The 13,480-nt window shown below is 33.3% G+C and overlaps 1 protein-coding gene across 1 annotated transcript; it reads right to left on the bottom strand.

Moving 5' to 3' along the window:
* Positions 1–1,825: 1,825 nt before the first annotated feature.
* LOC142615875 (uncharacterized) lies at positions 1,826–11,391 on the bottom strand. Its single transcript, XM_075788792.1, has 8 exons — positions 10,998–11,391; positions 9,774–10,058; positions 8,419–8,478; positions 8,107–8,316; positions 5,788–5,906; positions 5,593–5,690; positions 2,244–2,368; positions 1,826–2,165 (listed from the first exon to the last, which is right to left on the bottom strand). Exons 1-8 carry the CDS (start codon positions 11,307–11,309, stop codon positions 2,004–2,006), a joined length of 1,371 nt encoding a protein of 456 aa, XP_075644907.1. The 5' UTR covers positions 11,310–11,391; the 3' UTR covers positions 1,826–2,003.
* Positions 11,392–13,480: the final 2,089 nt, after the last annotated feature.

A 13,480-nucleotide genomic window follows, 5' to 3' on the forward strand; every position in this document is an offset into this window, starting at 1 on the left:
TTAAGTAGACACATGGCACAAGTTTAAGTGGATAATTATAGTGTAGTTCCCACATAAATTTAGACACATGGCACAAAATTGAATTATAATTTTACCTATTAATATATATATATATAGATGACTTATAAATTTGAATTTTTTTTTAGTTATATGATTATGTTTTTTTATGGTTTATTATATTGGACTCCTCGTTTTCTACACTAAATTAACTAATTTGGCACAAAAATTTAAAATTTAGATTAGATGTGACATGTAGTGCAAAATTAAACTCTAATTGAAATTCAATTTTTACACTAAATTAACTCACTTAGCACAAAATTTTAAATTTTAGATTAGATGTGACACATAGCACAAAACTATACTCTAATTGAATTTCAATTTGAAATTTAATTGAATTTTCTCTCTGCTTTACCTATTATTATTATATATAGATTAAATGATTAGACATATTTAATAATAAGACATTTTACTCTATAGATTGATTTATTTTTAAGATATATATATAGACACACATTAAATGTGATATTTGGAACACAAGTGACTTCCACTTTAAGTAATTTCTTTTGGCTAAGATAATATTTTTAATAAATAAAGATTTTTTTTTTTCAAATATGTCCATTTTTTAGTTATGGCTGCCCCTTCTAATTTTTTTTTTTTTTTTTTTCCTAGGGTCACAAGGTTTAGCAATATTTTTTATGTTAACGTTTGGCTTTTCACAATAGTCAAGTATACCCACAATAGTGCAAATAGTTTCGATTGAATCTTTGAAAAGGAATGATCCAATAGTTGCAATATGAGAAATTTAAGCACCCATTTCAAAGGTTTTGAAAGAAAATATTGGTTCAAAAATTGTGGTACACAAGTCATATTAGAATATCTGGAGTTCAAACCATACTAATGTTTTTTTGTTAGTGCGTATATGCGGTTAGAGCTACATGTTGATATTACTTTAAGAAAAGAAAAACACCTGTGTTAGGGGATTTGGGTGTCCCTAGCATTACTTGCAATTGATGTCGCAACAAATTCCCGAGGACAGATTAACGAACTACTGCCTACTGCCAAATAGACTTACTGCCAACTGCCAAATAGACTAAACAACGAACGAAATATGTTCTTGCCTTTATTTTTACTTTTTTACAAAATGTTCATACCACAAAACACAACAACCAAATAGTGTCCAATGTTTCTCAAAAAAAATAAATGAGAAGGTGTCAAACAACGTAGATATGAAAAACAAAACAGATCACACAAAGGAAAAATTATCCTTCTGCTATTAATAATAAGCTGCATATATATAAAGAAAATGAGTTTGAAGGTAGAGAACACTAATTAAACCTAGGAATGTAAAGAGTCGCCATTACCACACATCTCTCACATAGCATGAAGATTCAAGCAAGAGGCTGGCCTGACGGTTACGGACTGTCTTTGTAGAACGCGACTCTTGATCTCTATCATTGGTTTTCTTCTTATACTTTTCTCTTCAGAAAATTCCAAACAGTGAGCTAATTACTCAGATTTCTCTCCCCTCTTGTGACTTACCAACTCTCTATCCTTTTCTTGATCCAGATTTAGCTTTTCATCGGTCTTAGATTTTATGGTATTTATGACACTGATACGGTACCAAGTACGAACTGTTGAATGTAGTGTTTTTGTTCGAAAACAAGTATGAATGAACGGTTATATCTTTCAGGCTTGGCAGCTGTATTAAGCCAACCGATACATTGGGTTGGTGCAGTGTTTTTTGGGAGTTGTATTATAGTGTATTTGAGATTTAAACTTTGCATTGGTTTGGAACAAAACAAATGCCACGTCTTAACAGGAGTGATTTTAGTATTTATATTCTCTCAGCTTCTGCTATTATATATAGTAATAGAAGAATTGCAACTCCTGGGATTCTACTACTGTGAAAGATTTAAGTTGTATAAACTATGACTCTACCCAATTTTATAAGAACCAAATTCAGATCAGGTTTCTTAGGGCTGTCAGACAATATACAAGAGACACTACCATGGTTCCGAGTTATTACCAATATAATTTCTAACATGTGAGGGCTTACTCCAACCTTCCTCCATCAAAATGAGGTTGAGGCGTATCATCAATTTCTCCGCAGCATCTTCCTCTAGGCTGCTGAGTGAATCAGCTGATTGGCTTTTTAAGGAAGAATCCTGGAAATATTTAAGAAATCTCCTTAGTTTATTCAAAAGTGACATCACATGTTATGCCATAAAGATAGAGAATTGTACCTTGGTGTCCTGATACAACTTCAGATACTGGAGTGATTCCTCAAAGAATCCACAATGGTAGAGAAGAATGCTATAATCTCTTAATTCCTTCGCATCAGTATCCAGGAGGATAAGCCGTTCACATGCTGCAAAAATGGAGATCATTTCCAGACAAATAGGTGCATAAACAATTGAGAAGATCTTTTTCCTTTGAAGATAGTGTTTAACTCATTCAATGATTTGGTGGGAAGGGCATTCACAATATAAATGAAAAAGAAAGGAAAAGCGTCATAGTTTGACGAAATTCTACTTGGCAACCTGATGCCGGACAATATCAAATAAGGTTAAACAGGAAGATTAAATAAACAAAAAATGACAAACCCTAATCAGTATCTAGGGGTTTACCTGGAATCAACCCCAAGCAAAAAAAAAATCTAGGAATAAGCACCTAAGTTTCTAGGAATCAGCACCCAACAATTGGAAATTTTCCAATTCAAAATTTCATTTCATCAAAGTCTCCCCTACATGTTTATTGGAGCCTTTTTTAAAAAGGCTTTCAGAGAGTACATCAATAAAAATAAGGAAACTCATTCAAACATAAACATAATCTCACAATATTATCAATCAAGAAAATAACATAAATGAAATTTCAAAATTTGAAATTCAAATAAGCAGTAATCTCAGTGCATCTTGGTGTCCAAACCACAACCTCAACCATTACTTTAGTGAAATAAGGTACAGATCAAAACTATAATGGAATTATACGCTAAATTTTTGAAACATGTTTTATTTACTCTCTTTTTTCCCTTTTTTGGTGGGGTTGAGGAATACAAAATGTAAAGGTAGTGAATTTATGAAGCCCACATCACAGCATTGAATTTATTTTTGGTTCAAATAGCCTTATATATTCCACACCAAGTATGTCATCAATTTGTATATCAAGAAATGACATCATTTCTATTATCATTTTTATGAAAACTCCTTGAAATGACTCCATCATATGTAATTTTTAAAGTGCAATAGAAAATATGCCATACACCCTCCAAGCCTACTAATAAGTTGGATTTATCTCAGAAGTAACTCCATCATATTCTTTTGACTGATTCCAATTCAGGGATAGGTTGAGCAATAAAATCCCAAAGGAAGAAAAATGTATGTCATTAATAATTGAAGATTAAAATTGCAACCATAGATACAAACCAGAGAAAAAAAGAAGAGAGAGGGAGGGGGGGAGGTGGAGGGTCACTGCATGATTTACTGCAAGCTTATATCTTTTCATCCTACTCCAATTCTTGCAATATAAAATATCCCTTGGATCAAGTATTCCTAAAAGTTGGGAGCAACCAACCAATCCAAAGTTGACAAATCACAAGACATACAACATATTGCCCAGCAACTAAGGTAAAATTCCAGCATTACCACTTTTGGAAAGAAATCGAACTCTTTACTAGAAGTTTCTTGATACTTTCTGAATAACATCAGCGATAAGAAGTCATTGGTCTCTTCAATTCAAGCAGTTCTCGAAGGTAGAAAATATTGATAAGATGCATAGCTGAGATTTATAAGTCTCAAACTAACATATTCCCAACCCCCATTTTAACCATTCAAAAAAATAGTTTCAAACTAACATTCCATTAATACCCAAAAGGTGCAGTCTTGTGCAATTTAGAATGATATTTTTGGTCACTTATGCTTGAAAGGCATAAATAGCATATAAAAATGCAGATATTAAAATTTAAAACAATGTCACAACCTATCTGTAAGTGATCACTTCTTCCTAGAAAATTGATGTCAAACTTAAATAGTGTTTTCCATATTACATTCATACATACAACAAACCGAACCTCCAGTTACTACAATTATAAACCAAAATAATTCCAACACTACAGTGACCTTGATGCTATCAGCATGTAAATGAAGGCTAACACTAGTCACTAACCAGGAAACTCATTAATCCTTTTAATGTTATCAGCACATAACTGAAGGAGTAACTTATAGATGTGGGTGACTCCAGGGCTTCTTCTCTTATAAACAATTTAAAATGGTAACATCGTTCTAATCCTGGTTAGTATTGCCCTGTCAAAATCATCAATTTTCCCCCTCACAATGTTTCTTATACTGGCTAGAATGGTTTTGTTTATGTGTTACTGCCAAGTATGGTACTGTCAACATCATCAATTTCCCCCTCATGATTTTTTAGACAACGTAAAACCTCAAAAGCATGTAATGTCATAAACCCTAATATCTTGATGTGTTTATAATTACTAATTCAAGTAGTCTTAAAACTCCAAGCAAATCTTTTGGGGTGTAATCACAACTATGATCAAGAAGAAAACCAAGTATATAGTGGTCTAATATACAAGACCTTACATTGGTAATATAAACTAGCACTGTGCTTGTGGGACATATGGATTGCTATAAAAATCATATGTAAACTAAACAAAATGCTTCTAGTATAGTTGAAACTAAACAATATAGAAAAAATAACAGGAAAAAATTATTTTAAATCAAATGGAATAAAATATTAAGATCATTTAAAAGAAACAACGAAACTCCTTTTAATTTTTGAAACTTTTGGTCATTGAGTTTTAATTTAAGTAGTATTTAAAATTTCTTGAAACTTGGGTAACAGAGTTCTACTTAATTTTACATACTTATATTGGGAGAAAAATGAAAAAAAAAAATATATATATATATATATATATATAAATAATAAAGAAAAAAGGGGAGGGTTCACTTGGCACAACCATAACATGTAGGACACAATTTCTATTATCGTATATGATTTGAAATTGATGATGACAGGATATGTTTAGTGAAACAACTCTAGGTATTAATCCCATTCATTTTTGTAACTCTATTTGTCTTAAGACATTTTAGGGATTTCATTGGTATTTCTAATACAGAATCAATATCAGGATTGAATATGAACATATGAAAGATATCTTCCTTCCCCAATCCTCACTCTCCCCCTCTTTTATCTTCTATTTTCTTAAATGCATAAATTTTCTTTCTCCTGGGAAAGCTTCTTTCACTTGCCTACATCTTCAACTTTACTCCTATTCAAGACCAATAAGCAGTATTTGAAGATTCCATACTAATTTTTTTTCTTAAACTCAGGACCTCCCCAATCTGTTCTGCCCTGATTGTTAGCATAGAAGGCAAATAGCACTGCAAGCTTGTAGGATCTATGGTTTTGAATGAAAACATCTCCACAAGAAGATGCATTCTGTATTTAACCAAATGCAACTCACACTTTAAGTCCATTTTAGTTTCTATTGGCATTGACTCAGCAGCAAAAAGAAAGAGTCTACTAAAATGTAGCATCATCGTCTAGATACTAGGAGTAAAAACTGAACATGGTACATACCAGATAATGCACGCCTCATGTCCCCAAAACGTACACTGGTCCAAACGCCACGTTCAAGCCTATGTCGAGCAGCCTTAGCAGATGCAAGCTGAAAGCCACTGCAGAAGAAAAATTATGATATTAACATCTGATCTTAACATTTTGTGTAAAGTTAAGAACAGGCCACATTGCAGTGTAATTGAAAACTAAAAATACCTTTCTTCTGCAATATTTGATTTATCAATGCAGTTAGCGGCATGTGCTGCCCATAAGAATAAACTTCTGGTATGATCATGTTGAAATGGCCAGAAAGCATTCTTCAGATTTTTCAAAATCTGCATATGTAGTAAACTCTAAGGACAAGAGCTAGAATCAAGTAGGATTGATGAATCAAAGATTTTCACCCATATTGAGCATAAGTTATACTCCAACCTCTCATATTACACTCAAACGAAAGTTAAGCTGAAATGCTATTCCAGAATGGCTGGATTAGATGCTTTTAAAAGACAGATGGGAGCCATGAAGAAAATATTTCCTATTATAAGTAACAATATCACCTTGGAGCTGTGTCAGTAACATACATGCACAGCAGCACATCTCAGACTTCTGAGCTTTGTCAGTGATAACTATTTGGAGGGAGAGAGAGAGAGAGAGAGAGAGAGAGAGAGAGAGAGAGAGAGGGAAGGAGGTATTAATAGCTTAACTTTTATAATACATTAAACATATTTTTCCAACCTCCCTGGTGATTTCTCATGAAATTTCAAGGTGGCCTTTCCTGTAGTAAAGTCGAGCATCATGCAGTATATAATTAGTCTCCAAAATCATTAGAAAGTTTCCAAGTGTGCAAAAGGATCAAAGAAATTTGGAAAAAAAAATAACATCCATTATAAAATTTAGGATATCAGCTTCAAAAATGGATATGTATTCATGATCCAGTGCATATTTTCTGAGCAAGTTAACTTTATGAAGAATTAGACGAATGCCTAAAAGAAAGGAAAACAAAAAGGAAGGCAAAGCAAGAAACTACAGCACAATACTTTAACTTGTGTTTTCTAATGAACTTCACATTGATTTACTTGACATTTGACTTAAATATCACTAAAAGAATACAAGAGGGATCAGTAAAGAATATATTATAACAAAAAACCAATCCAAAGCCTTTTTCACCTAATCTCTGCCACTGCCATCACCAAATCCTTCTGTCAGGACAATACCTAAATAATATTGCCAATCCTTCATTTCATCCTTATGCCACCAAGCAGAGTCAACAGCAGTTCACAAACTGCAAGACATCATCCAGTCAACTAGGCATTTCACCACCACCAACCCAAAGCTTCCACCATCAATACCGTTGAATTATTGATCCAAAAGCCCATTGAAGTGGCGCTTCAGCCACCACAAAGGCTCATACCACCTTCATGATAGCCCATGGCTCCAACATTTGTATTTTCAGAGGTTAATTGTTTTTGTGAAATTGTCCAATGGAAAAAAATTGTAATTTAACCTGACAATAACACATTTATTAAATCATTTATTGAATATGACATATCTTATTTGATGGAAACCTTATTGCTCTTTTTTTTTTATAAGTATCGGAAATACTATTTTACATTTTTTTTTTATAGAGTTTCAAGTTTCAACCTATGGTGTCCGCTCCTAATAATTGTGCTCCTTATAATCAAACCAAACATCAATCGGTTTTTTGTGTAAGGATCTTGTATAGTTACCTAGAGCTTGAGCTTGGTGATTTAAGGAACAAAGCTCAAGCACAAGGGAACTATACAAGATCCCTACACCTCCAAAGCACATTTAAAACAATAAGTCTACAACTATAAGAAGTTCAAAGGAAAGGAGAACAAATGTTCTCCTTTCCTTTGAACAAATATTCTCCTCTAGCATAAGAAAAACAGTCTCTATTGCATAAAACTTGCTCAAAATTCCAGCAAAGTTGTGATTTCTAGAAAATCAAAAAAAAAAAAAAAAAAAAAAAAAAAAAAAAAAAAGCAAGGACCAAAATTATACCCAACAACTTCTAGGGGAATGAAATTTTGTAGACGTAATTTCTATTGAGGATTTCCAATTTTCCCAAATGCATGCCCTCACAGAAGCTTTATATTAAATTTATTTACTTTGAGTGCTGAATATATATTAATTGGCCTTTCTACAAAATCTCGCCAAAAATAAAGCTAATAAACTTGAGAAGTTGAAAAGTTTCAATTTCTCTTAATCTTTTAGTTTATTTTATTAAAAGTAAATCGGCTGTTTATGTTAATCACCAGTTTATCAGATATTCTTCAAATTGATTAGGTAACAGTATAGAAAATCAAACCCTGTGCACCATAAGATATGGGAAAAAATGAAAGGTCATAACCACAAATACGCTAGGTACACACCTTACGTGTGAAGATTGTTCATTCCTCCACCCAAGGGTGATAGCGATACAACTACTTATATCATAAATAAGGTAATAAATAACAGGCTTTATTATACAAAATAAGGCAAAAAAATGCAAGCAAGCAGGAAAACAGGAGTTACCTCCAGCAATAGCGTTTGCGATGTAATTATATGTGGCTGATCTGACTCCTTGCTTTTTTGTTTATCATAGCCTCTTGGTAGACTATGAAGATCATGGGGAAAGAATATCTCCACATCAAAATCCACAAGGCCCCACATGCGAAGCATTTTCAGGAGTTCTGAGTATATAAGCGAAAGCATGGCAATGGAGCCTGAACGATGGGTCAAAACCTATTTAAAATGTGAAGAAAAAATTACTAAAAAATCCCTCATTTAAAAGAATTCTCTTGAAAACAAGAACAATGTAACAAGACAGAAGGTAGAATTCCATACGGAGTGAAGATAAAGAGCTCGTGGCTCTGACTGATTTCTTGAATGAGTTCTTCGAAAACCCTGAAAAGAAGAAACCATGTCATACAAAATCATGCAGCAAGGGTCACAAATTGATCTATGAGATAAAATCTGAATTAGCGTTTAAAGATAATAGATCTATATGAAATCACAGATGACATGACTACATGTAACAGTCAATCATTGACTAAATTCTTGCTAGCAGAGGTGTAATATAGTTTTGCTCTAGTAATCCACACAACACACACATTGTGGAAGATTACTGGAAGAAAATGGGACATATTCTGGTCTTCGAGATAATTCTAACATTCATTTTAGACATGATCTGTAGAATGGTAAGACTACTCTTAAGAAGAGTCTTAGGTGGCAGATCATTTAGAGTACAGAATGAGTTGCTTTTATTCACTAGAGAGGTGCATGATTGGAAATTAAAATCTATGACTCAATTGTTGGATGACATAAACGCTAGAAATAAATTGGAATGGATCCCTTCAAAAACTCAAGGCTTCCAAGTGAAGAACTATTATAACACATCAGGAAGAGAGAAGGGGGTAGGGGAAATTTTCCTTGGCAAAGCAATAAGAAAGTTCCTGTACAGCCAAGGGTGTTTTTTTTTTTTTTTCATGGTGTGTGTCATAGGGAAAGACCTTGACTATAGATAATATAAGGAATAAGGGTTGATCATTATGGATTGATGCTTTGTGTGCAATAGTCATTGAGAGAGTACGGCTCATCTTTGCCTACATTCTGCAGTGACTAGGTAATTGCGCCCTTTGGTTTTCTTTTTGTTCTTTTGTGTTTCATGTGGTGCCTTTGAAGAGAAAGAAATGTTTGATGCTTTGTATGTTAAAGAGTTATGCATAACAAAGTAGAAACTATTATTTTGGAAGACTTTATATTGCTGGACTTCGACTTCTCATATTCTCTTTCCCCCCACCCCCCCCCCCCTATCATGGACTTTCTAGGACTCACGGATGCCGGAAGTTTTCATTTACCTTTGTTTAGTTTTATATTGTTACTTTCACATTGGGCTATTATTTTGTATTCTTTTGAAGTGCTAGGGTTGCGCCCCTTTTGCGCTTTTTCTTTAAATGAATTTTTGTTACTTATAAATACACATTCCCTAACAAATTCAACAGCAAGTATGAAATGGATATATAAACTCATAATCAAAGGACGAAAAATTTATAATAAAAAAAATTATAGATTGAAATAGCACAAACATATTGACCTTGGACAAAATAAAATGATGTGCTCGTCATACAAGTTTCATTTTTCTTAGTACACCTACTATTCAACTTTGAATACGCATATAAAAATTCCTTCAATGAACAGACCTTTGTGCCATATAGATATCTCTCTATGCTCTCCAAAAACTTCTCTGGAGATGACCTATAAGAGGAGTTATAGTGAGAGCAGTAGCCTACGGAAAGATCATCCAATCTTTCAATGAAAGCATCTACAGGGAGAGGAACTGAAGAGTGAGAAACAAGAGAATCATCCTCTGCCGCTATATAAAGAGCCGTCTTCCCCAAATCAACACAACTATTAATGCTAATGCTGGTTTCCCTCTCAATGTCAGACAATTTCCGGATCTGCGCACAGAAACCCTCCCTTCCCTCCTGCTCACGCATAAATTATGGACCAAATTCACCAAATCAAACCATATTACATCCTAAGAGATATCTAACTGAACAAAATAAAATAAATGAAATTAGCAATCACGTGAATTCTTGAAATCCCATAAAAAAAAATGCAATACAAAGACAACTAAATGGACTAAAAAAAAAAGAAAGAAAGAGAAAGAAATCAAGGCAAAGTGCTCTAGCTAAATTGGCACCTCCCCTCGTTGTAAGAACAAGGTGGAGGATGAGGTTGTAGATTCAAGACTCAGTGAGTGCGTGTACATAATTACCAATATATATATATAAAATACCCCTAGATTACTCAGCACTAGTTCTCGTGGATGGGTTCAATTGTTCATAACCATAGCTTTTACTGGTTGGAGCGCAAGTACAAAGGGCTGTTCTTTAGAAAGGTTCCTTATATTATCATATAAGATCAACCAAATTAAGAAATGCTCAAATGGAACCTCTTTTTTAAGAAAAAAACACCCAGATTCACTCCAGAAAAAATAATAAAAAATAATAATAATATCAAATCCACCAAATTTCAATTAAACCAACCAACATTGTTTCCACTGGGTGCGGTACCTGTGTCATACCTGTGTTTTATCAGCCCTGTTATGTTATACCCGTGTTTGTGACAGTGTCCGTGTTTCCTAGCTTTTCACACACGCCTCCCAAAAATAATAATAAATAAATTAATAAAAACAATTTTGGGCATTTTGGGTGCTTGTATATGAGGTAAAAAAAAAAAAAAAAAGCCTTATTTTGCAAAATTTTCACAATATTAATAAATAAAAATAAATAAATAAATCTCTCTTATATTAATAAAAACTAGAAACAAAGTGAGAGAGCGATAGATAGAACAAAAATTCGAAGGCCACAGAAAAAAAAAAATCGAATTTGAAGAAAAAAAGGTTTTGGAAAATTTTTTACTCTGGCATGGGAGGTGTGGATTCCGGAAGATTCGAGAGCGTCGTGGAGCACGAACTTGGACTCACGCGCCGCCGCATCGGAGCTCGATCTCGATGTTCCCTCGGTTCCGCCACTGCTACAAACAACGCGAAAGCACGAAGAAGAAGGAGAATGAGAAGGAGAAGAGGAATGGAATTTGAAGAATTTGGAAGGAGGTGGTGATGGTGGTGTCGGTGGTGGTGTTGTTGTTGTTGATGTGAGAAACGAAGGTCTGCGAATCGGAATCCATGGCGATGACGTGGCAGCAGCTGAAGACCCTAACAACGAACTCATAATATCGGGTGTTTTTTAACTGTTTTTTTAACAGTTTTATTATTCTGATTGAAGATTGATTGAATTTGAATTCACCGTTTTTCACACACGTATATATATATATATATATATGGAGAGAGAGAGAGTTGTGCTTTTGATATTGACAGGTGTTAGAATAGAGAGAGTATGGCGGCTAGGACAAGGAGTTACTATTTACTTCTACTTTTTTTTTTTTTATGTATAGCATTTTTTTTATGTAATGCATTCTTTAATTTTTATTGGCTAATCCTCGATTTCCAAATGATTGATTCCCATTTTTCAAAACCAAATGATTGATTGATTCCTTCTCAAAAAAAAAAAAAAATGATTGATTGATCGTACTGCTCATTTATCTTCGAATGGGGCTTGTATTCAATGCATTTGTGCACAATATGATTAGGACTCATGTCCAATTTTGGACACGGGTTTAGTTTACAAATGCACGAATTATATCTTCTTCTTCTTTTTTTTTATTCAGCTTGAATTTTAAAAAATTTTAAATTGCACATTTTGATTAGATTAAAAATTAATTGGTATATCATTTATTAAATGTTTAAATTTTAAATTTTTGCATGTAATATGAAATTAGGTATAAAAAAATAAGTTTATTATTCAAATAGTAAATCACATCTAATTTGAATAAAAATTTTGACATGCATGTTGTATGGGCCCAAAAATACATTAAGTCCACTTAGAGTGGTGGAGTTTGGTTATTAGGTTGTTAGGCCCAATACCATTAATTTGTTTAGAGTTATGAGTTTTGGAGGTCACTTTTAATGCAATCTTATAATCTAAATGTTGTGTTTGAGGCAAAAATAGCTCAATAAATCATTCGTATAAGAGCAAATTGAGAATTAACACTTTTTTTTAATATGGCTGAAAAGCCAATGTTCATATTGAGTTCAAGTTTTTCAAATACAAGGTTTCCCTACACAGTTCTTCTATTTTTTTTAAATTTCTCGTTCCCTAATTTGGAGGGGTCTCCTTTCCTTATACAATCTTTTGGATTGCATCCTAACCCTCCACTTGTATAGCTAAGGGCCTTCTTTTGAATGCTTGTCCCATCAAGGTTGTGTTGGATGTGGTAAAATGTGTTGCAAACTATGAGGCTACTGTTTAAGGGTCATTCTTTCATTAATACGGCCATCTGAGTTGATATAGTGCATTAAATGCAGAGGTGATGGCTACTTTATCTAGATATTTCCTTTCTTCTTTGCTCACACATTTCTTCCACCTTCCCCAGTTTCTTGTCTTTTGATATTATCAACTTGCTTAGTGATTCCCGAGGAACGCTTGCTCCTCGAGCTCCTTGGGAGGTTGACCTCTTTATCTTTCCTCCTCGAGCTCTAACCCGCGGGTTAGGCCAGGATTGATGTGCAAGTGGGCCTTTTTTTGGCCTTGGGCTGGGCCCACAATTTCTATTCCGTACTCAGCCTCACCCCTCCTACCCATGTTGAGAACATAAAGAAAATGAAATTCAACAGTTAGATTTTCAAAACTCACACCTAATAAAAAGATATACAAAGAATTTAAAGAGTTTCTCTTCAAACTAGTTTAGAGAGATACGAGACTCACAATACCACATCTTGTTCTCAAAACTTGATTTTAGTTAAAATTGTGAAATCATATTTTCACCGTTTCATAATTATAACTGAAATCGTGTTTTCAATACAAAATTTCACATGAGTGTGCAATAAAAAAAAAAAAAAAGTGTAAAAAGATGAGCAAAACTTAAGTACAGTACTTAGGTATTGTTCCTTAAATTCCTATCTTAAAATTAAACCATGTGACTGTACTTAACTAAAAAAAATACTTTCATCCTTTGAGAAAAAAGTCACATGGCTAAATTTTAAGTGTTGAACCTAAGAAATAGCAAATGAGATAGTATAACTATTTTTTTTCCTAAAAATATTTGGCTTTATTGTTTAAAATATTTTTTCACATGAGAGACACTAGTTTATGAGCTATTTATTTATTTATGGCTAACCCCTCAAACGATTGGCATTTTAATTATTTACTATAATTATTCATGTGAGTTTTTTTTTTTTTTTTTTTTTTGGGATTAAAAGTTAAAATTGACTTTTATTAACTAAACAGAAACACCTCCGCGCACCTTTAACGCAATGGTTATTCCATAAGTATAATTAGTGTTT

Source organism: Castanea sativa, chromosome 11 (assembly GCF_040712315.1).
Source record: "Castanea sativa cultivar Marrone di Chiusa Pesio chromosome 11, ASM4071231v1".
NCBI lineage: Eukaryota > Viridiplantae > Streptophyta > Magnoliopsida > Fagales > Fagaceae > Castanea > Castanea sativa.